Genomic DNA, 24,164 nt, shown 5'->3' with positions numbered 1-24,164 from the left:
AGTTGGGGGGCAGGAGCGTCCAGATGGGGAGCTCTGCCCATCCTTCTCCTTGTAGAGCCGTGAGTGGTAACACCCCTCCTGGGCGTCGTATGTAACAAGATGCACTGTCAACCTAGAAATCTCCCTGAGCACACGTGTCCAGCTTTTGTACTGGGATTTCATTCTGGAGGCCTGAATCCAGGCCCACGTGGTTGAATGCAGTCTCCAGCCCACCGGCAGGGGCGGGGGGCGGGGGCTGACATCACACCGGAAGTCACTCTATTAGGATAAATTGTTCGGTGTGGTCCAGGGGCCCACCATGAATCACAAATAATCTCCTGCTACTTGGGAGACTCCAGGGGCTTGGAAGTTACCTCCCAGGAGCCAGGACAAGGGGACCAAGGCCAGATCTTTCTCAGGGGGAGGCCAGATTCCTTAGTACACAGCTCCTGACCTCAGCCTGTGCCCCGCAGGCTGGGCGCACACCCGAATTCTAACTGCACATTCCCCTTTAAAAGTGATCTGACATGTCTCCTCCAGGGTGTGAACTGGCCATGGGGGGAAACGCTGAAGCAGGTGACTGGACTCAGGGGCCCATCCACAGACGGGAAGTGACGTATCTGGCCTCCCATCAACCACCAAGCACTTTCCCAGCCGACCCCACCGGTTCAAGCTCCAGCACAGGTGGTCACTTCCGCACTCTCCTGCCCTTTGCCTCCCCCTACTGGGCACTTAGAGGAAGTGGCTGTCCTGAGCCACCTCCTGCCCAGCCTGAATCCTGCTCCCTGTTGACCGAGCCTGTGCTGCCTCAGAATGAGGAGGACAGCCCAGAGGAAGGGGCATGGTTCACGGTTTCCCAACCCTCCTGGTTGTAGACTGATGGGGGTGGACACCGATTCGGTGGATTGAGAGTGAATGGGGAAGGGGAACAAGAGACATGAAGTAGATGATGCTCTCAGAGATGGGGGCTCTGAGGGTCAGAGGACAGATGGCCGTAGTTGAAGAGGATCATGGGATCGAAGGAAGGTTTGTATTTGTTGGTTTGTTTGTTTTGGCTGCACTGCAGTGGCTTGATGTGGCATCTCTCTTCTCAGATCAGAGCTGCAGCAGTGAAAGTGCCCAATCCTGACCACTAGACCACCAGGGAACTCCCTGTTTCTCTTTCTTTCCTTCCCTATTTCTTTTGCCTTTTTAGGGCCGCACCTGCAGCATATGGGAGTTCCCAGGCTAGGGGTCGAATTGGACCTGCAGCTGCTGGCCTACACCACAGCCACAGCAATATGGGATCCAAGCTGCATCTGTGACCTACCCCACAGCTCACGGCAATGCCGGATCCTTAACCCACTGAGCGAGGCCAGGGATCAAACCCGCGTCCTCATGGATAGTAGTTGGGTTTGTTCCTGAGCCACAAAGGGAACTCTGAGTCAGAGGTTTGCAAAGAGTGGAGAAGGTCTCAAATAGGCCAGCGTGTAGGAGAGAAGGAAATAAACGCAAATGCACAGGAGAACTCAGTACGTGATGAACACAGCACGTAAGACTGCTGGAGGAAAGGGGAATGGGTTGGGGCAACCTGATGAGAGAAAATATTGTACCTCATGCCTTATATTAAAATGAGTTTCAGGGAGTTCCCACTGTGGTTCAGTGGTAACGAACCCAACTACCATCCATGAGGATGTGGGTTTGATACTTGGTCTTGCTCAGTGGGTTAAGGATCTGGCGTTGCCGTAAGCTGTGCTGTAGGTCTCAGATGCGGCTCGATCCCACGTGCTGTGGCCGTGGTGGAGGCCGGCAGCTACAGCTCCTATCTGACCCTTAGCCTGGGGACTTCCATGTGCCACAGGTGCAGGCCCCAAAAATAAAATAAAAAGAGTTTCAGGTAGCTCAAAAGTATTGATGTGAAAAGTAAAATATTAAAGTACTAGAAGAAAATATGGGAAATTTGTTTTATAACCTCAAAGTTGAAAAGGACTTTTTTTGGTCTTTTGTCTTTTTTTACGGCCGCACCCGTGGCATATGGAGGTTCCCAGGCTAGGGGTCCAATCAGATCTGTCACTGCAGGCCTACGCCAGAGCCACAGCAATGCCAGATCCGAGCCACGTCTGCGACCTACACCACAGCATATGGCAACGCCAGATCCTCTACTCACTGAGCGAGGCCAGGGATGGAACCCGCAAATTCATGGTTCCCAGTCGGATTTGCTCCTGCTGCGCCATGACAGGAACCCCAAAAAGGACTTTCTAAGAATGTCATAGAACCTGAAAGCCACAAAAGAAAAGATGGGCCATTTTAAAATAACTTAATAAAATGAAAATATGACTGCATTATAGAAAAATTATGAACAAAGTTGCAAGATAAATGACACATATTTGCATGACATAGTAGATAAATATCTTTGGTGAAGACCTACAAATCAATAAGAACAAGAAACAGGAGTTCCCGTCGTGGCGCAGTGGTTAACGAATCCGACTAGGAACCATGAGGTTGCGGGTTCGGTCCCTGGCCTTGCTAAGTGGGTTAACGATATGGCGTTGCCGTGAGCTGTGGTGTAGGTTGCAGACGCGGCTTGGATCCCGCGTTGCTGTGGCTCTGGCGTAGGCCGGTGGCTACAGCTCCGATTCAACCCCTAGCCTGGGAACCTCCATATGCCGCGGAAGCGGCCCAAGAAATAGCAACAACAACAAAAGACAAAAGACAAAAAAAAAAAAAAAAAAAAGAACAAGAAACATAAGCTAATAGAAAAATGGACAAAGTTTTCAAACACAATTTCCTCAGATGAGGAAATGGGAATGGCTCATAAATTCATGACCAGCTGTCAACCTCCCTCAGAGTAACAGAAAAGCAAATTAAAACAATGCTATGGAGTTCCCGTAGTGGCTCAGTGGTTAGCAAATCCGACTAGGAACCATGAGGTTTCGGGTTCGATCCCTGGCCTCGCTCAGTGGGTTAAGGATCCGGCATTGCTGTGAGCTGTGGTGTAGGTTGCAGATGCAACTCGGGTCCTGCGTTGCTGTGGCTCTGGCGTAGGCCAGTGGCTATAGCTCTGACTCAACCCCTAGCCTGGGAACCTCCATATGCCACGGGTGCGGCCCTAGAAAAGGCAAACAAACAAACAAAAAAACAATGCTATGCTCATTTTCCTACCATTAGATGGGCAAAGATCCCCAAGTTTGTGAACTGTTGCAGGTATGTGGGGCCAAGCCTCCCTGCGCGATGCTGTTGACCGTGGCATTTGACAAATCTCTGCGAAGAGAGCAAATTGGTCGTAGCTCTTATGGGCTGCGTTCCGCCCCCCGCACCAAATTCATATACTAAAATCCTGGAGTTCCCATGGTGGCTCAGCAGACTAAGAACCTGACGAGTATCCATGAGGATGCAGGTTCCATCCCTGGCCTCGATCAGTGGGTTAAGGATCTGCTGTTGCCGAAAGGTGTGGCGTAGGTCAAAGATACGGTTTGGAACCCCCTGTTGCTGTGGCTGTGGTGTAGGCCAGCAGCTGCAGCTCTGATTTGACCCTTAGCCTGGGAACCTCCATATGCCGCGGGTGCAGCTCTTAAAAAAAGAAAAAAAAAAAAAAAAGTCCTAACTGCTAGTACCTGAGAATGTGGCTGTGTGTGGAGACAGGGTCTGCAAAGATGTAATTAGGTTTAAATGAGGTCCTTGGGGTGGGCTCCACTACAAGATGACTAGTGGTCCTTATAAAAAGAGGAAATTTGGACACAGACACATACGCGGGAGGACCACGAGGACACAGGGAGAAGACGGCCCCCTATGAACCAAGGAGAGAAGCCTCAGAAGAAGTCCTGCTGATTTCTTGCTCTCAGACCTCTGGCCTCCAGACAGTGAGGAAAAAGCTTTCTGTGGCCCTTTGTTAGGGCAGCACTTGCTTATGTTTAAATTGACCATGGTGGCTCAGTGCTAAGGAACCTGACTAGCATCCATGGGAATGCGGGTTCAATCCCTGGCCTCGCTCCGTGGGTTAGGGATCCAGTGTTGCCGTGAGCTGTGGTGGAGGTTGCAGACGCGGCTCGGATCCCGAGTTGCTGTGGCTGTGGTGTAGGCCGGCAGTTGCAGCTCCGATTTGACTCCTAACCTGGGAATCTCCATATGCCGTGGGTATGGCCCTTAAAAAAAAAAAAAAGATAAATTGACCTAGAAAGTTCACCTACAGGAATTTATGCTATAGATAGAGTGGCCCATGGGTTCATGAGCACGCACAAGTGTATGAAAGCAGTGCTGTTTGATCAATACTGGTTTAATCAGTCAAGGTTTAATTAGGAAAGCAGAAGCCACTCTAGGTATTTCAAATAGAGGGCGATTCATACTGGGATTTGGACACTGTAGAAGCGTTGGAGGGGCTGGGAGAGGAAAGGACAGGAAAACATGGAGAAGGTGCCACCCGTGAATCCCAGGTACCAACAGGACCAAAGTGGGGGATCCCCAAGAGGACCCCTGGAGCTGCTGGGAGGTGTCACCAAAGATCTCGGCTGCCTCTAGAACTGAAAAGGGGGTTTTGCAAGGGGGACCCCCGAAGCCAAGGAGAGACCCTGGCAGTGGTTTTCACTGCTCACCCATAGCTGCTCCTGGAGAACAGTGGCTTCTATTTCAGCCTCCCAAACCTGGTGAGGGCGCCTCTCCTGGGCGGGAATTAGCCTAGATCAGACCAGAAAGGGATTAATTCAGGGGAGCTGTACGAGGGGATGGAGATGATGTGACATTAAATGATTGATCTAGGGGCTGATGTCACTGTAGAGTGGAACACCAAGCAGTTTTATTCATGGTTTTTTGGGTTTTTTTTTTTTTTGTCTTTTTTTTCTATTTCTTTGGGCCGCTCCCTCGGCATATGGAGGTTCCCAGGCTAGGGGTCGAATCGGAGCTGTAGCCACCAGCCTATGCCAGAGCCACAGCAACGCAGGATCCGAGCTGCATCTGCAACCTACACCACAGCTCACGGCAACGCCGGATCGTTAACCCACTGAGCAAGGGCAGGGATCGAACCCGCAACCTCATGGTTCCTAGTCGGATTCGTTAACCACTGCACCACGACGGGAACTCCACTAGTCGGGTTCTTAACCCACGGAGCCACAACGGGAACTCCAGAAACACCAGGCAGTTTTACGTGGAAAGTGGCAAGTGTATTCAGGCAGAAGTGGAATAGTTTCTCAGATGCACTTTTAGGTGAAAAAGCAAAACGTGGTGACCCGAATGTGCTTCAATTTGTGTAAAAGACGTAAAGAAGGTGATGGCGCCATATGTGGTTGCATAAATTATCTCGAAAAGCCTCCCTAAGCCGGGTGGCAGCGGCGGCCTCAGCGGGCGGGAATGTGGGCAGAGGAGGCAGGGCAGGGAGAGGAACTGCCTTCTCTTTTGTGATTTTGTGCGAGGTGCATGTACGTGTTCAAAAGGAAGTAAAATAGTTAAAAAGCAAATGACCAAAAAGAGAAACAAAACTTCCTAACAGGATAGAGGGGAACCTGAAAGCCCCCAGCCAGCCCTGAACGGATTTTTCTGGTGGCCCCTCTGCGTAGTTACATGGCTTTTCCTGCCCAAGGACTGTCCCCGCACCAGTGGCCAGAGCGGAGGCCCAGGGAATGTGAGGAAGCCAGGAGAGGGCTCAGGGACAAGCCCAGATCAGGGACAGAGCAGGCCCTGGCCACCTGGATGCCAGCGATCGTCAGCATGGTCCCCAAATGGGGCACAGGGCCAAGAAACCAGCACTTGCAGCAACTCCAGGCGCTTTGAAGAGAGTAGTGGCTCCAGGCCAGCGCTGGGGGGCGCTGCAGGCTGCAGGTTTCCTACAGCCCCGGGGCTGCGGCGCGCCCTCTGCTGGCCGAGACTCGCGGTGATCTGAACGTGTGGCGGCTGGTCTCTGGGACAGGAGCGCCTGGCCAGTGGCAGGAGTACCTGCGGCCCAGGTCCTGCCCTCCTCCCAGGACCTCCATCTGGGTGTCCCTTTATGAGCTCACGCTCTTTGCCTGCTCCTCCTCCTTCTTCTTTTTTCACGACTGGAACTCCATAAATGATGGAAATTTTAAGAGCCAAGTCAAACTAGCCATCCCATACCATTTACAATAGCATCAAATATTTTAAAAGGCTTACATATTAATTTGACAAAAGATTTGCAAGACATGTACACTGAAAAAAAAAATTGCTGAGAGAACGTAAATGGATATACCCACAAACACACAGGCACATACGTACGTATTCATACAGCCTTCATAGATGGATCACATGACTCAACCTGACCTCAGTTCTCCTCAGTATTGATCCACACATGCAGTGTAGTCGCAATCAAAACCAGCAGGCTTTGCTGTAGACACTGGCAAACTGATTTGATGCATATATGGAAATGCAAAAGACTTGGAAACACCAAGGCAACTTTGAAAAAAAAAAAAAAACGAAGTTCAAGGACTTGCATTACCTGATGTTATAAAACTATAGAAATCAAGATACTGTGTAATGGTATGGAGTTCCCATCGTGGCGCCGTGGTTAACATATCCGACTAGGAACCATGAGGTTGCAGTTCGATCCCTGGCCTGGCTCAGTGGGTTAAGGATCCAGCATTGCCATGAGCTGTGGTGTAGGTCGCAGACGTGGCTCGGATCTGGCATCGCTGTGGCTCTGGTGTAGGCCAGTGGCTACAGCTCTGGTTAGACCCCTGGCCTGGGAACCTCTATATGCTGCAAGAGTGGCCCTAGAAATAAGGCAAAAAGACAAAAAGACAAAAACAAAAAACAAAACTATTCTAGTTCAATTAAGTAGTATGTCAAAGACTTTCTGGGAGTTCCCTTGTGGCACAGAGGGTTAAGAATCTGGCATTGTCACTGCAGTGGCTCAGGTAGCTGCTGTGGCATGGGTTCCATCCCTGGCCCAGGAACTTCCACATGCTGCGGGTGTGCCTCCCTCCCCTCTCAAAAAAAAAAAAAAAAAAAAAAAGACTTCCTACTTTTGCGTTTTGGCAACATCTAATATTCTTATCTTTTTGTTGTTGTTGTTTGTTTAGGGCAACACCTGTGGCATGTGGAGGTTCCCAGGCTAGGGGTCTAATCAGAGCTGCAGCTGCCAGCCTACGCCACAGCCACAGCAACGCCAGATCCGAGCCGAATCTATGACATACACCACAGCTCAGGCAATGCCGCATCCTTAACCCCCGAGCGAGTCCAGGGATGGAACCCGCGTCGTCATGGATCCTCGTCGGGTTTGTTACCCCTGAGTCACAACGGGAACTCCCTCCTATCATTTTTTGCTTCTTTGTTTTTAAAAATCATCTCTGGAGTTTCCATTGGCTTAGCAGGTTAAGGACCTGATGTCTCTGTGAGGATGTGGGCTCAATCCCTGGCCTTGCTCAGTAGGTTAAGGATCCAGCATTGCTGCAAGCTGCAGCATAGGTCACAGAGGCGGCTCATACCTGGTGTGGCTGTGGCTGTGGCACAGGACTACAGCTGCAGCTCCGATTGGGCCCCCAGCCCGAGAACTTCCATATGCTGCAGGTGCAGCTGTAAAAAGGCAAATGGTCGTCTCTACTTACTACAGCACAGTTCTATAGGCCAGAGGGTGAGCACAGCGTGGCTGGGTCCTCTGCTCAAACTGCAATCGATCGAGGGATTGGCTGGCTACATTCCAGTTATTGGCAGAATTCAGTTCCTGGCAGGCATAGGCCTGGAGGTCCCACTTCCGGCTGGCTGCCAACCAGGGCCGGCTCTCTGCCTCTAGAAGCTGCCTTCACTCTTTGGCACCTGGCCCCCCTCCATCTTCAAGTCAGCTATTGTATGTGGAATCCTTATCCTGCTTTGAGTCTCTTGCTGGTAGGAGAAAGCTCTCTGCTTCCAGGGGATCTAATCATGGGATTAGATCCAGATAATCTCCTATTTTAAGGTCAACTGTGGCATATCATGCATCATAATTATAGGAACAATGCCTCATCAGGTGCAAAGGTTTCAGGGAGCAGCTGGGACATCTTTGGGGGCTGCAGAATGGATATGTCTTTATTATACAAAATACATTTCATCAGTAACTCTCTTTTTTAAGGGCTAAAGAACATCGGTTTGGAGCTCCCATTGCAGCTCAGCAATAAAAAACCCGACTAGCATCCATGAGGACATGGGTTTGATCCCTCACCTCGCTCAGTGGGTTAAGGATTGGGCATTGCTGTGAGCTGCGGTGTAGACTGGCAGCTGCAGCTCCCTAGCGTGGGAAATTTCACATGCCTTGGGTGTGGCCCTAAAAAGACACCCCCGCCCCCGCAAAAAAGCACATAGGTTCGAATTACATAAAGCAAATCTAGCAAGAAATATTTGACTAGTTCTGGCTGGAAGTGCTAGGCTACCTGATTGGAATCTGGCCTTTCAACTAGCAGCTGGCTTTAGCTAACTGCAGGCAGCAATGATGGATGGTCAGCTGTTTGTAGACCTGCCTCAAAATTTTCCAGGCCATTCGCACAGGTTCAGTGTGGCGGTCGACATGCAGCTTTTGCAACCTGGCTGCCTCAGTGCAGACCTCAAGCCATCTCTCACAGCCAGGTGGCTCTGGCTGCTCTGTCTCCATCCTGGATGAGCAGCTGCACGAGACCAACGTTGAAGGTGGCTGCCCTTGGCCTTTCACTCATGTGAGCCACCAAATCACTTGTAAAGTTTCCACCAGCTTGAACTGAATTTTATTTGCAATCAAACTTATCCTAAGCAATGTTGGCTATACATTAGCTTTTATAGAGAATGGGTTACTGTAGTATTTGTTTCCAGAGCTTAGATAGTAAACAATTGCAAGGATAGCAAATGTTTGCAGCCATCTAAGGCCTGCCTTCTGTCCTCAGAAGACCTCCGAGGTGCTGGCCAAGGTGATACTGTCAAGACGCTGCACTCTGCTCCTTGGTGGGGAGAAAAAGAATCATTCCTCCTTCTCCTCGCAGATGCCCCTGAGGCGGCCCCCAGGGGCTCACAGCCACCTCACTCCCTCCAAGGCCACCACACGTGTCCGAATACCGGCCCACGCCTATCTCCTAAACTTTACCCCCTCAACTAAGTGATGGACGCTCCTGGTCCAAAGCCTCTTTATCCAGATAAGCCCGAAGACAAGGATAAACCCCCTGGAATCCCACTACGAGGAAACAGTGCCCATCAAACAGTTTGGTGCGGAGATCTCCAGCCTTTCTGAGGCACGCGTGCCCTGGGGTACCGCGGAGACCTCGGGGGCCAAGTACTCCCAGTTACAGATTCACATAAGCGCTCTAATCGGCCCTCCCCTCATTGTCACGATGTCCAGCGTGGCCGGCGGGGGGCGCTCCCCGCCCTCTCCTGGGATTGCCCGGGCTCCACGGACGCCTCGGGCCCCGCCCCGCGTCCTGGATCTCCGCCGCCGGGGCCCCGCCTCGCCCCCCACCCGCCGCTGCGGAGCCGGCGCAGGGGGTCTGCGGGCCACCCTGCGCCCCCCGACCCCGCCTACGGCCCCGGCGCTGGTCAGCAGGTAGGTCTCGCTGGGAGGTGCCGTGCTCCCCACCTCCCTCCCAGGCCCCGGGATCAGGTGGATTCCACCACCACCCACCCCCTGCCTCCCCCACTTGCGACGGCAAAGCGCGATCGTCCCCACTAAAGCCTGGGTGGTTCGGCGGTGGCTTCTTGTCCGGATCCCGGGCTGGGCCGACCGCTTCCCCCCCCCCCCCACGCACGCACCCTCCAGCAACTCCTTCCTGGGAGATTACAAACCCCTGGGGGTCCTGTCCAGCCTGGGGCGGAGGCAGGAATTCCGGGCATTCCTGTTAGATTCGACATCAGAGAAAAACAAAGTGCGAGGAGATTCCTGACCGGTCACCTGCTGCCCTGCTGGGTCCCCTGGGCAGCTGTTTAAAACACCTAGATTAGCGCCCACCCCCGAGGGGTCGGATATTACCGGCCTGGGTTGGAGGCCTGGACGCAAGTGGGTTTTTTTTTCCCCCAAAGCTCCCCCTACCCCAGGGCTTTTCCGATGAGCAGCGGGGCTGAAACTCTCCGAAAAGGATTAGGGCCTGGGAAGTGTCAAATGTATTCCAAGGTGCAAGTTTTGTATCAGAAATAATATGCAAAATTGCATTTTACTCCCTAATGTGTCTGTGTTCGTTTTACTATAAAAGCAATAGTAAAAGACAGTATTCAGAAAAAGAAACTCCTAACTCCTACAGATATAAAAATGAACACAGGGTCAAGATGCGATAATCACAGGCAACTTGACGAAAAGCACACATTTGCATGGGGTGAAGGCAAAACTGGTTTTTCCACAGGGGGGAGGTAAGCGGATGGACGCTCTTTGGCACCGGACAAGGGCTTCCTGCGATTAAAAACAATTATAATGTCTTTCTTTTACCTTTTTTTAATATGGAAGTACAGCTGATTTACAAAGGGGGGTTAATTTCAGGAAATTACAGCCACGGGATTCAGCGATACATCTGTATCTATTCGTTTTCAGATTCCTTTCCATTATGTTATTACAAGTGATTACAGTCCCTAGTGCTATACAGCAGGTCCTTGTTATTTGATGTATTATGGTGTGTAGATATTAACCCCAAACTCCCAGTTTATCTCACCTCTCCTTCCTGTGATTTTAAAAAAAGCGCAGTAGCTCAAAGACCATGAACTGGGCTAGAAGCAGCCGGCTGGGGGGTCGTGCCTTAACCAATGCATAGTGTTTGCTGAAACAGAAATGTTTTTTTCAATGTTTTAAGAAACTCTCTGGAAATTGGTTTTTCTTACAGTGCTCGTAACCCTGCTGGGCTCCCCCATACCCCCAAATACTCCTCCATTTCCAGTCACTCAGGGAACAAGCACATTTTTCTGCTCTTTGGGCTTTTGGGCCAAACCCCACGAAGTTACTGGAAAAAGGGAGGCGTTGAAGCTTTTGGGAGACTGCAGGGTGAGGGGGTAGGAGCAGAGACCTGAGTTCAAGTCGTGCCCTGTCACACAAGAGCTGTGGGACCCTTGATCTGGGAGCCTCCACTGCTTCACTTGGCTGTGGCGTGTAACACTGTTCCAGAAGCTTCCTTCCCCGCTCCTTCTCAGCTTAGGTGGATGGAGTAATTCACCTCAGAACAGGCTTTCTTTGTTGAGGACAGGGTTCGTTGAGTGGTCTTTAGTTATGTAAATGTGGCCGAGTGGGCACCCATTGCTAGACAGGACCTTCTGTGGCCCGACAAAGCTACCTGTGGCGCGGCCCCTCGGAATGCAGAGCTGGTGGCAGGCGAGGATGGGAACCCTCTGCGGTTCCGGCTCAGGGCCTTTGGGGAGGAAAGGCCTTGAGACCCATCTTACCCAATCCACCTGTTCCCGGGATCTGACTGGCGCTGGACTAAAGTAGTTCCTGGGGACAACCTGAGTGAGTTTGTGGGGTCCCCCCGAAGCCAGGATCATGGACTGGCACTCTCAGGACCCAGCACCCCTAGCTTGCATCTCCGGCTCTCTGGGGAAGGAGGGCCGGGCTTGTGAGGGTGATTAAGAGAATCACTGTGTCTGCAGCCTGTGCCAGGAAGATGGCACCTAAGAATCCTCTGGAGTGTAGGGGATCGGGGATTGGAGTGAGGGGGAGAGGCAATAGCTGAGCAGGTGGCTCAGGCTTTCCAGGGAACACACTTTGGACCAGGGAAGCCCCTGAGGTTCCAGACAGTTTAGGAGTGAGTGGGCTCCGAAAGGAAGAGGTAGGATTTTGTAGGGAGGAAAGATAATTTTCCCTCTACCCTTGGAAGTTCTTGGCTGAGACCACCCCCTCCCCCGGCCCCCGATAATAAAATACAGATTAATAAGAGAAAAACACACAGAAGTTTCATCACGCACATACCTCCCGTGTGTATGGAAGATACCCAGGAAAATGCCAAGATGGCCCAAGCTACCACTTTAAATACCATCTTCGGCTAAAGTCTAAAGAAAGATGTGGATTTCCTGTCGTGGCGCAGCGAAAATGAATCCGACTAGGAACCATGAGGTTGCGGGTTCAATCCTTGGCCTCGCTCAGTGGGTTAAGGATCTGGCATTGCTGTGAGCTGTGGTGGAGGTCGTAGACGAGGCTCGGATCTGGTGTTGCTGTGACAGTGGTGTAGGCTGGCGGCTCTAGCTCCCATAAGACCCCTAGCCTGGGAACCTCCATATGCTGCAGGTGCGGCCCTTAAAAAAAAAGAAAAAAAAGACAAAAACAAAAAACAAAATAAAGAAAGATGTTGTTGTGGGAACATCTGACACCCTACCCGGCCCTCCCATCTCTAGCACTGTCCACGTCAGGCAGCCGGCTGCTCTGATGCCTCCACTTTTTTGCACTTCTGTGCTGCTGTGTGTGTGTCTCCGGCCTGGACTGTCCCTCTGTCCCTTCCACCACAGGCACTACTCACGCCTCCTTTAAGACGCAGGTGCACTGTCCGGCCCAGGGCTGGAGCCTGCTCCCCACTCTGTGCTGGGGGTTCTGTAACATGGGTGCTCAGATAGTCTCGCTGCTTTTCCTCCCTCCCCTCTGCTGTACTAAGGCTGGCGCCCCGCCCCTTTCCCAGCCCTCTCTGCCAGCCCAGCCAGGGCCCCCGAGATCTGAAACGGGGTCACGAGCAAAGGCCCCCATGGGGCAGAGGCTGAGGGAGCTCTCATGCTGCTTCCACTGAGAGCTGCCTGCCCATGGGGCCCTGGCTGCACACAGAGCGAGCTCAGAAGAAGGGGCCTGTATCCAGGGCACCTGCTCCTTGTCCCGCTGCTCTCAGGATCAAGTCTGAACACCCCTCTGCAACACAGAAAACCTGAGATCCCCAGCAGCCTTCCCCTCTCACACCCCTGCTCTACCACAGACCTGTCCCTTGCCCATGGAGGAACTCCTGTCTGTTTCTGTCTGCATCCACCTTCCGCCCCTACCCAGCATCCTTCAGGGCAGCTGAGCACAGGTTCTATCTCTGGCCCTTCCCTGGGCCCTGGGTCCAGTGGCCCCTCCACCTCTGTCTTCTGGGTGTCCATCCTTTGTTCTTGCCCTGCTGGACTGAGCTTTGGGCAGGCAGAGGTCCCACTACCCCCCCCGCCCCCCGCTTCAGCCCCTGGCTTCAGAGGGTGAGGGATGAAAAATAGGGCTGGCGACCTGTGCAGTCACAGGCCCCCTCTCAGAAGGGCCCTGTGCCTAGTTGAACTCTCTGCTGTGATCATCTTGACAATCTTTTTATTTTGCTTTTTAGGGCGGCACCTGCAGCATATGGAAGTTTCCAGGCCCGGGGTCGAATCAGAGCTGCAGCTGCCAGCCTGTGCCACAGCCACAGCGACGCAGGATCCAAGCTCCATCGGTGAACTGCACTGCAGCTGACAGCAACACTGGATCCGTAATGCACTGAGCGAGGCCAGGGATCAAACCCACATCCTCATGGATACTAGTTGGGTTTGTAAGCCGCGGAGCCACAATGGGAACTCCCATCTTAACATTCTAAAGATGCGTCATATGAGGATCCAGCCATTCTCTCACTCACCTGGAGAGACCTAGCATGGACATTAATAAGTAAGTGACTCTCTCAGGACATCTGACCCACTGGGAGGGGTCGGCTTGCCCACTTCAGCCCCAGTGCGCCTTCTCTTGGGCGTGGCTGTCCTCCCCACGCAGTTCGGGTCGAGGTTCCCAACACCGGCCCCCAGAGAGCTGCCGTTGCAGTGTCCGCCTTATCCATGCTCCAGGCTGACTGAAAGAGCATCGGGAAGCCCACCAACCCCTGCACACCCCCTGCCCCCCCACCCTAGTCACTGGAACACCAGCCTCAGGGGCAGCTCTGGCCTGGCCCTCGTGGCCTTGCCTTCCATCCTGGCACTCACCTCCCTCTAAAGCCCTTCAAAGGGTCCTTGTGTTACCCACTAGGCAAGAACAAGGAACAAGCTGTATCCTCAGAAATCTCTAGCAACCTTGGCCCCAGACAGGCCCTCTGATGGAAATAGCATTAGGGGCTTTCACACCAGGAAAAAAACCAGTCCCCTTTTATTGAGAAAATAGACTCGATCCCTCAATCTTTTCCCAGGTGACTCGACTGTGATACCAGGTGGCATCCTTCTGCAGCCACCCCCAAGGACCCCTGAACCTGAGCGGGGCAGATGCTGGTCGGCTCAGGGCCTGGAGAAGTGGGCGTGCAGGTCGGGCAGGGTTCTAGAGGGGGGGCTGTGAAGGGCATGGGGGCACCTGGGTGGAGGTGGGACCGGGGCGGGAGGGGGGGGCAAGAGTGGCTGTGGCGGGTGGCATCTGGCTGAAATGAGGGAAGGGTGGGGGTAGGGGGAGAAGGGCCACCATCTCCCGAGGCCTGGTACCTTCTCCCTCCAAATTCTTCATAAATAAAACTTCACAGTAATAGAGGAATGTCCACTTCCAGGGTCAAACCGGCTGCTTTCTGGCTGGGGAGCCAGGCCTCATGGGGTGCAGGAGAGCCCTCGGCTGGGGCTGGTCGGGCAGCACCGTGACTGCCGGGGCCAGAGCGCTGCTCTTGGGCCCCCGCATCAGGGCGGAGGGTGGGGGCTACAGTCCATCCAGAGCTTCTGAGGATTGCTGAGGTAGTCAGAGCGGCCGGTCGTGCTTCCAGACGGAGCCGATGGAGCATCAGAGGACACGGCTGGTCGGGGGGGAGGCCTGTGAGCCTGCACAGGGTCGAGCTCCTGAAAGGGTGGCTTGGGCCCGTGGGGGGACCGAGGCATTTTCACAGGAGGAGAATCTCTGTGAAGACAGGAGGGCAGCCGCAGACCCATCCAGGGCCAGGCCCAGCCCAGGTACCTGAGCACGGGGTTCCTTCAGGGGCCTCCAGGGCCTCCCACCGGGTCAGAGGGAGCCAGGCCGCGGACTCAGGTGAGGGCTGCCAGTGGCCAGGGGCCTCGCTCCCCAGGGGACCTTCTTCAGTCTGGCAGCCCCAAAGGTTCCTGGGCCTCAGCTTCACTCTCTGGAGCGTGTCCACCGGCGGGGGGTGGGGGGGACCCTCCTTCCGGCTCCCGACCCCGCCACCACACCCATGGGCACAGAAGGCCCAACCCTCCACCTCCCCGCGGGGGGACCAAAGGCTGCGCCCTGGCGTTGCAGCTGCAGCCCCAGGGCTTCCAGGGCCCAAGGGCACGCGGCCTGGCCTATCCTGGCATCCCGCCTCCTGGGGTCAGAGCACCTGGAGCTTGCGGGAGCAGGTGAGATTGCCGTGCACCAGCCGCCACATGGCCAGCAGCTCAGTGGGCAGCAGCTTGTGCACGACGAGCATGGAGCGGAAAAAGCAGGGCTCCTTGTTCATGCGGCTGTTGCGGTTCCTCGAGATGCCGAATGTCTTGAAGCCCTCGTGGGCCGTGGGCCGCACGCCCAGCACCTCCAGGCACATGCCCAGGAAGACGTCGTCGATGGGATAAAGCTCCAGGGTGTCGCAGGCGTGGCGCAGGCGCCGGGCCAGGCCCCCGGCCATCAGGAAGCCCCCTCCGCCTGCGTAGGGCGGGTAGCTGGCCTGGCTGTACAGGATCCCGGGGATGTAATATTTGTTATCCTTCTTGCGGATGGGCCGTGCGTGCTGTAGGACGTCGCCCACAAACAGGTCTTCCTGGGGCCGCCGGTCGGCCAGGAATTCCAGCAGGTTCGTGGGGTTGACAAAGACGTCGTCGTCGCCCTTGAAGATGAAGGGGACACTGGGGCAGTAGATGTCAAGCCACTTGAGGAAGTGGATCTCTTTGAGGGTCAGGTTGAAGAAGCTGTCGAGAAAGTCCCACTGCAGGATGTCGCCATAGATGCGGTCCTCGTAGGCCAGCAGCTGCTGGTAGTGGGCCCGCTCCTCCTGCTTGGAGGCTGTGCCCAGCAGGAAGAGGGTGCGCACGGCGCCGAGGCCCCGGCCCGCCGACGCCCGCTCGCGGCCCCAGGTCTGGCGGATGGCCTCGCGGCGGTCGTGCTGCGTGATGACAGATTTGACCACCACCAGCAGGTAGACGCCGCGCTCGCACTTCTCCGGATGGTTCAGCAGCATGGGGAAGTACCGGCAGTGACGGTAGAACAGAAACTGCTGGAAGTGTGGCTCCAGGCCCTGGAACCAGGGCTGCTGGGTCAAGTTGATGTTGGCTGAGCAGTTTGTGGTGGTCACGTCCCAGGCCTGGGGCCCCCGGGAAACCATGGGTGTTGGGGTGACCACATCCTTTGGGTTCTTCCAGAAGCTGTCAGGGTTCACCAGGTGTCCGCTCAGTTTCTGGGTCTTCTGGAGCCCGAGGGTGGGTGGCGGGGGCTCCTGCAGAAACTGGCTGGGAGTCAGGCTGCGCTGGAATACTGTCACGGCCACGAGCAGGGCCAGGGCCAGGCACACACTCTTGTAGACGGTTCTCTTCCTGGGGGTGGGGGTGAGGGTGGGGGGAGAGGAGAGGAGGGCACAGAGGAGAGGGGAAAAGATGAGTCCCCTGGTACAGAGCTGCAGTCTCAGATGGGCAAGCGGACCCTGGACCCAGACTCAAGTCCCGGGGCCCCTGGGAGGTCAGAGGAAGGTCCCGCTTCCTCTCCCACCCTGACCTCCTCCTGCAGGACCAGGGGAGTCACGCAGCGCAGAGCTGAAGGACAAGCGCTGTGGAGTCAGGCTGCTGGGATCCAGACCTTGGTCCGGCTACTTACAAGCTAAATTGAGAGGCTCTCCCATAACCTCTCCACGCCGTGACCTCTGCTTTCCCGAGATGAGGATAACAATTAGAGGGCTGTCTGCGGTGCCTGGCACGCGGTGGGTGTGGAGTCAGGGGAATGATGCGAATCCACAAGGATGACCTCTGCTCAGCTCCCCACCCTCCGCAAAGCACCGCGTTTGTTTTGTGCAAACCTGGTGAGCCATGGAGGTGAGCCACTGGGAGGGGCAGAGACAACGCCTGCTCAAAAAAATGTGGGGGACACTGGGGAGCAGGCTCTGACTTGGGACCTGAAGAAGCCTGTCCCATGTCCTTCGCCTACATCCATTTGACCCGACAAAAAAGAACAGCCCTCAGAAGTTCCCCTGTTGCACAGAGAGTAAAGGATTCAGCATTGCCACAGCTGTGGCACAGGTCGCAGCTGCAGTGGGAGTTCGATCCCTGGCTGGGGAACTTCCACATGCCGAGAGCGTGGGGGAAATAAAAACAAAAACAAAAACAAAAACAAAAAAACCCCACAGCCCTCAGGGCTGACAGAGGCCTGAAAATGGGCTGGGCCTCTCCTCTCATGTCCCTTGTCCCCTTACCCCCAGTCTGGACCCCACTAGGAGAGGCGAAGTCCCCCAGCTCTGCTGCCTTGGGAGGGGCACAGTTGGAACCCATTCTCCAGGGACCCTCATGCCGAGGTAACCCCACCGCCCTCCTCTCGGAAGCAGAAATCAGAATTTTTTTTTGTCAGGAGTGCTGCCGAGACTGGGTCCCTGAGTCCTAGACACTGAACTCCTGGACCCCAGGACCCTCTGTCCTCAGCTCACACTCTGGGGGTGGCCAGGCCACTTGCCCTGGTCACTCTTGTGGAGACACGGCAGCTGGGGGCGCCAGGGAAAGGGCAAAAGCCAGAAAAGTGCGGCTTCGCAGGGCCAGGCCAGCAAGGAGGTGGCCCTGAGCAGGGCAGACTCGGGGCCATGGGAAGGGCTGCAAGGTGCTAAGACAGGGACCCTGTGAAGCGGCCTGGGGGCTGGTCGAAGATGCAGGCACCCAGGGCCAGTGAAGGCTGAGCCCCCTGGAAATGACATTTTCCCCCGGGGTCCCAAGGTTTCCTGTGTACAGAGTTGGAGGGGAGACATCACCTTAGGTGCTGAGGTGGGGGCGTGACCCCACCCCCTCCGGGAGAGAGGTCTCCTGCCCTGGAGGTTTCTGCTGAAGTCCCCCACACCCTGGCTCCGGTGAAGCGGGACTGGTGCAAGTCCAGCAGGGGTCACCCCAGCGTGGGGCGGGGGGGAGCACGGGGGGGGACGAGGCGTCCCCTCCACCCCCAGGCCCTTCCACTTGCACCTCCCCACTCCCTGAGTAGGAAAAAAGCCCCCAAGGGGAGGGGAGGAGAGGGGGAGAGGCAGGCGGAGGCCCGAGCTCCCCAAGAGGAAGGAGAGCCACTCGATGGGTAGAGGCCGGGGGCCGCCCAGGACACAGGAGGCCCTCGGAATGGATGAGACCCAGCTGCCGGCGAGATCGTGCGTCCCTTATTCCCCGGGTTCGAGGGGGATGTGGATGCCGCGGGGCAGGGGGGCCGCCGGGGAGGGCTGAGAGCACCGGTCCCGCGGTCCCCGGTCGCCGACCGGCCGGTCCAGGCGCCGCGCACGGCCAGGCATCTTCGGCCACCGCCGCGCCGGCACATCTGTGCCCGGGAAACTGAGGCCAGCCCCGGGGACACCCAGGGCAGCATCCCCCCCGTGGGCCCCCCGGCCTCGGGAGGCGAAGCCCGGGGTCCCCGCGCCCCCAGCCCAGGCTCCCCGGCCCGACGACCCCACTCACCACAGAGACATGGCGGCCCAGGCCGGGGCGGCGGCGGAGCGGGGCGCGCGGGTCGCAGCTCTGGGCGCCGCGGCTCGGGGACGGCGGGCGGGGACCCGGACCGGGACGGGGGCGGGCGGGGGCGGAGGCCCGGCCGCGCCCCCGCCGCAGCTTTCCTCTTCCCCGCGGCCGGAGGAGGGGCCGGGAGGGTAGGCGGCGGCCCAGGTGCCTTAACCCCTTCGGCGCCCCCGGCCCTCCCTCCCCGCGGCCGCGCGCCCAGCCGTCGGCACCGCGCGGGGCGGCGATTGCCCATGTCCCGGAGGTGCCAGCCGGGCCCGGGGAGCGCGCGGAGCCGCCCAGGGTCCCCCAGCCGGAGCGCGATCGGAGGAGTCGGAACTTGGGCGCCCACGAGAATCTCCCCGCCCCCGGGGCCGCGGCTTCCCCCGCCGAGTTCCCCTGGGGTTTCGGCCCCTCGGGATGCGTGGGAACCTGGACCCCACCCACCTCCACGCTCGCCGAGCGCTCGGGGCCCCGCCGTTTGCCTCTGGCCCCGGGCGGACTTTTTCTGGGTGAGGGAGGCAGAGGCGGACGGGGCTTCCTGCCCCCAGCCCGTTTCCCTCTGCCCGCTCCCTTTTCCCCCTCCCAGGCCGGCCGCCCTCGGCCAGCTACCCAGGGCTGGGTCTGCGGACGACAGGGACTGGGGCTGGGAGAGGAGCTCCAGGAGAGCTCAGGACGAGGCTGGGCTGCCCGAGGGGGCACCCAGGCCCCGGCTGCAGCTCTGAAGCCCTCTCTGAACCCGCCGGGCAGCGGCCCTCTCCATTTCTGGGCTCTTTCTGCCTCTGAAGAGTCCCTCTTCCTCTCCAAGGGGACCACAGATCTGCCGGCCCAAGCTTCCTGGTCATCCCTTAACAAGTATTTCACTCTTTTGTCTCCAAGACTTTATTTTGTTTTTAGGGCACCTGCAACATATGGAAGTTCCTAGGCTAGGGGTCAAATTGAATCTGCAGCTGCCTACCTACGCCACCACCACGAGGGATCCAAGTCACATCCGAGGCCTACACGACAGCTTTTGGCAATTCGATCCTTAACCCACCCAGTGGTGCCAGGGATGGAACCTGCACCCTGGTGGGTACTAGGCTGGTCTCGCTGAGCCACAATGGCAGCTTCCATCCCTACGCCTTTATGAATTTCTCTGTGTGTGCCATGCCCAGCTACTTCTAGGCAGTGAGGTGCACAAAGACCTAGAACTGTTTTCGGCCCAGGTGGGGTGCTGGGTGTTCCATCCGGGTGACTTCCAGAATCCTCTAACAGGGAAAGACCTCTGAGAGGCCTGTGGCTGCACTGATGGCTGTTCTAGCCGTGTTCCGTCACTAAGCTTACACAGGACCTCAAAAATGCCATAGTAGTGAAACAGAAGCATTTTCCAGTCCCATAAATAACAGCTAACATTCATCAAGCAGCGCAATATGCAAAGCATAGTTCCAGGCCCATGCGTGAATGACTCACTTAATTCTAGAGGCTGTTATTATTACCACTCTAAAGAGGAGGAAGTGGAGATGTCTGCCCAATGAGCCAGATCGCATAGTAAGCAAACCCAGGAGGGCTGCCTGGCTCTGGAGACGGACCCTTTGCCCTTCACCCAGGGAGAGCAGCGACAGGGAGTTCCGGGAGGCCCCCAGGTGCAGTCAGAGGCAGGTGGTAGGAAGCCTGGGGTCCTCTTGCCTAGCTGGTTCCCAGACCCCTGAGGCTGGGGTGAGGAGCCCTTTCCTTAAGCCTCAAGGGGCTGTTGCAGGGAGAGGAGAAACCCAACGTGTGTTCGAATTTTCCACGATGTTGCAAGCTTGGGAACGTGAAGGGGCCTTCCAGGCAGAATTCCAGAGGAGAACCCTGGGGCCAGCACCCTTAGTCATAACCCCTCCCAAGTATCCCTGCAGGAGGAAGGGCTGACCTGCAGCCCAAAGCCCCCCTTGGCCTGGCTACGTGCTGCTGAGGGCCAACGCCCCCCACATTGCCCCACAGGGCACCAGATACTTCACGCCACTGCCTAGGCTCCTGAGTTCTGCTCTGCCCTGCAATTGTGGCCTTGAGGAAGGGCTGGTGCCGGCCTGGCTGAGAACGTGCCCCCCCCCTTCCGCCAGCCCTGACCTCTCACCCGGAAGCTGTAGGCTCTCTTTAGGAGCCTGGTGAGGGGCAGTCATGGGGATCCCCGGGAGAGGGTTTTGAGCCCAGTTTGGGGGACTGGAGGGGCACAGTTGGGTCTGCCCTTCCTGGTTGTCATTCGGAGCCGGTGACTTATCCCCTTGAGACCTCAGTTTCCTGCAGCATCGTGTTACCTTCGTGAGGCGACGCATGTGAAGCACACACACGGTAGCTCCCACGTGGTGGCATCATGACCGACTGGCAGCTGTGAACATTACTGTTGTTAATATTTGACCCAACCCATAAGGCCCCAGGACCCACCAGGGCTCAACTAGGTGGTGTCGGGCGGGGGGGGGGCCCTGTGGGAGTGGGGGGGTGGGGGGAGCCACCACTAAAGCCAACTGATGGTTTGCCAGTGGAATCTGGTCCATTGAGAGCAACAGCGTGTCATCAGGGATTCATTTGATCTGTGCTAGGTGGAACGCAGACTGGGAAAAGGCTGACAATTAAATACTCAGTCCCTGACTCTGGGGTGGGGGTGGGGGGCTGGGAGCCCAGCCAGGCCCTGGTCAGCTTTCACTGTCAGGCTGACAGGCTGCCCCCGAGGCCATCGGGCCTGTCCCTGTGGGGGGAAGGGGTAGGGGGGGATGCGCTGGAGCTGACCCAGCCTGGCCCACTTCACCTGTCCCTCTGGGCAGAGCCCCAGCAGATTCCTGCCGCTGGTCTCTGGTCTCGAGCCGCACTGAGGTGGTGGAGCAAGGCCCCTGAGGAGGCGGAGGTCAGTCTGCAGATGGAATCTGTCACCTGCCCCACAGCCCTGGCTGAAGTCACAGGGAAGCTGGCCGTGGGGGGGTGGCGGGGCGGGGGTGGGGGGGTGGGGTGTTTGTGGGCGGCCCTGGCCGGAGGCTGGCAAGTGGGAGGAGCTGTTTGCTGGGGCCTGCAGTCCCAAGCCTGGTGGAAGGGGGTTAGGTGTCCCCGTCACACAGGCATCCTCAGCTCCCCTCGTTCTGCCTTTAAGAGGGAGCTCAGGGAGCCCCACCTGGGAGAACCCTGAGACCACCCCTCGCCCTCCCCAACACCGTTCCCTTAATCGCTCTTCTCTCCCCCTCCCCCCATCCTGGCTTCCTCGGTCCTGTTCCCTTCCCCCCCCCCCTTCCCATTTTCTTTCATATCAGCCCCCAGCTCCCCTCTGGAATCCGGCTGGCTTCCCTTGAGGAGGAGAGCACAGGGCCAGGGGTCTGCTGAGCCCTCAGATATGGGGGAGGGGGCCTCTGCAGGACAGGGCTGTGCCCTGGGTCAGGCCCTGGCCAGACAAGAGGCGTGGCGCGAGGACAGGGGCTGGAGCTCAGAGCTGGGCGGAGGCTGCAGGGTGGAGAGGGGCCCTGGCCTTGGTCACCTCAGGGCCGCAGTGTGGCATGACTGTGTGAATTTAGACACACTTGAGTGTTTAAAGATGCTGAAGCAGGAGTCTGCTTCCCAGGGGCAGCCACAGCCCGGGTTTCAAGGATGGCCACCTACACTTTACTGCAGGGTCTCTTATGTAGCCCTGGAGAGCCGGAAGCCAGCGCGCTTTAGTGAAGCTGTGTGCCTGGCAAGAAAGAACCTGCACAGGCCCCTCTGCCTGAGCCCGAACCCAGCCGAGCAGTGGCCTAGGCCCAGAACTTTCTCTGATTAGTCCTGGGTCCCGTCACACAATGATCGGACGAGAGGGTCCGTCAGTCCTGGGTCCAGGGGGCCTTGAATCCGCCCTGGGCAGTGGTGGGAGCTCCGCCTCTGTGCTTCTCGGTAGGTAGCAGACGCTTTAAGTGGAGCAGCACGGATTTCACGGTCACACACGCCGTGTCCAGGAGCTCTGGGGTGAGGCACACTCACCTGCCTCTGGTCCTCGAGACCAGCCAGATCCGAGACCAGCCAGATCCGATCCGCAGCAGAAACCAGACCCACCCTGCAGGGCGCCCTGGGAGGGGTGGCCCAGTCAAGGGGGCAGTGCATGAACTGGAACTGGAGGACCCCCCCCGCCAGCCTTCGTCCGGGGAACAGGCAAACTCTCTCCCCCCTGCAGGCTTCCAGGGGAACAAGTTTCCTGTGGGTGAGCCCTCCCTTTAAAGAATGAGAGAAAGAGGAGGAAGTGGAGAAGGAGCCAGTGGAGACAAGGGAGAGGGGAACGGGGTGGGGAGGGCTGGGGAGGGAGCGGCGTGCTGGGAGGAAGGCCGAGTTTTCAAGCATAGGTGGTCTGGTTTGGAGTCGAGGTCACCTCGCCCAAGGGAAGAAGAGCCAAAGAGAAGCCCAGATCACAGGAGGGGTCCTGTGGACCCCTTGCAGGGTCCCCATGGGAGCAACACGACGGGCAACGCCACTGTTGCCAGGGGAACCACAGGATGTGCTTTTTCGGCCACATCCTGATAGAGCTGCTGGGGACATGGCTGGGATTGTCAGTGTCAGAAAGCGAGACACGTGGACAAGGAGACATCTCGACAAGGCTCTTGGTTTCTGCAGAAGGGCGTGGGTACTCAAAAAAAAAAAAAAAAAAAAAAAGCACACACAAAGAAAAGACCTGCTGAATTGATCCCTAACGCAGGGGATGGACCTGACCCCTTCCCTTGGGTCAGGCCAGGGCACACCTTCTTCTCAGTTGGCTCATTTGAAACACATTGTTACTGGGAGGAGAGGGAAAGAGGCGGGGGTGGCGGGAGGACGTTTCAGGAGGACGTTTCAGCCGAAACCCGAGCAAAAGGAATTCTCCGAGATCTTCCTTGATAGAAGAGGCATATGTCTCTTTCCACCGAGCCAAGACAGGCCTGCCCCCAAGAAGGCGACGCTGCCCATAACCAGCGAGGATGCTTCAGAGTCACGAGTCCACGGCCTGCCTGCGGCGCATCGGATGCAACCTGGGAAGTTGTATTTTTCCGCTTTTCTAGATGGTTCCAACGTACAGGAAGGGCAGCCCTGATGCTGGGCCCTCCAATTCCAGCTCGTTGGGTCAGTCACGGGCAACGGCCAGTGGCGACACACTTCCTGCCGCGAGAGGAAAGACTGCAGGGGCCGGCTGAGGAGAAAGCTGGGCCAGAGCTGGAAAGGCTGAGGAATTCCCTTTCCCATCCAGGCAGGTGGCAGCTGGGGAGGCAGAGGTGGAGCTGGGAGCTTGAGAAGAGTGGGAACCTGTGTGTGTGGGGACTGAGAGAGCCGGGGAGGGACAGAGGCGTGTTAAGTGCCAGGCAGAGGTGGAGACCCAGGCCCGCGACCGAGACAAGGATGGTCCAGGGTCCTTCTGGCTGCAAGTGACAGAAACCCACCTCGGGGTAGCTCAAGCTCGTGTGAAGGGCCAATGATGGTGTCTGTGAGGATTGGGGGGACCCATGCTGGGCCAGCCTTGGGTCATGTGTCCCCTGCTGTGGTGGGAACCACCCTGAGGGGGCAGATCCCTGAAAGGAAGCAGCTGTTCTCAAGGAAGTTGAGGATGAGATGCCCGGGACCGTCCACCTGCTCATAACCCCTCGGGCTCTCCCACTGTCTTCTGAAATATATCCCTAGGCCCCAGAGCCCCAAAAAGAAGAAGTTGGGGTGGGGCTGCACATGCTTTCCCGGAGAGACCTATCTCCCGGCGTGTGTGGGGGGTGGACACCGCTCCCTTAGGGGCTGGTGGCTTTCTGGTCCCTTTCTTGTGCCTGTGCCCCCACTGGCTGGTCTGGGGG

At 56.9% G+C, this 24,164-nt stretch overlaps 1 protein-coding gene across 1 annotated transcript; it reads right to left on the bottom strand.

The window, feature by feature from the left end:
- Nucleotides 1-13,898: 13,898 nt before the first annotated feature.
- B3GNT7 (UDP-GlcNAc:betaGal beta-1,3-N-acetylglucosaminyltransferase 7) lies at nt 13,899-18,416 on the bottom strand. Its single transcript, XM_003483754.5, has 2 exons — nt 18,355-18,416; nt 13,899-16,260 (listed from the first exon to the last, which is right to left on the bottom strand). The coding sequence occupies exons 1-2, from the start codon at nt 18,363-18,365 to the stop codon at nt 15,066-15,068; spliced, it is 1,206 nt and encodes a 401-aa protein (XP_003483802.2). The 5' UTR covers nt 18,366-18,416; the 3' UTR covers nt 13,899-15,065.
- Between the last annotated feature and the right edge of the window lie 5,748 nt (nt 18,417-24,164).

Source organism: Sus scrofa, chromosome 15 (genome assembly GCF_054392235.1).
Source record: "Sus scrofa isolate SSC_HxYL_T2T_F1_AM1 chromosome 15, Sscrofa_HxYL_maternal_Yorkshire_Landrace_v2.0, whole genome shotgun sequence".
In the NCBI taxonomy this organism is placed as follows: Eukaryota; Metazoa; Chordata; class Mammalia; order Artiodactyla; family Suidae; genus Sus; species Sus scrofa.
This window is presented reverse-complemented; position numbering and strand designations above follow the sequence as displayed.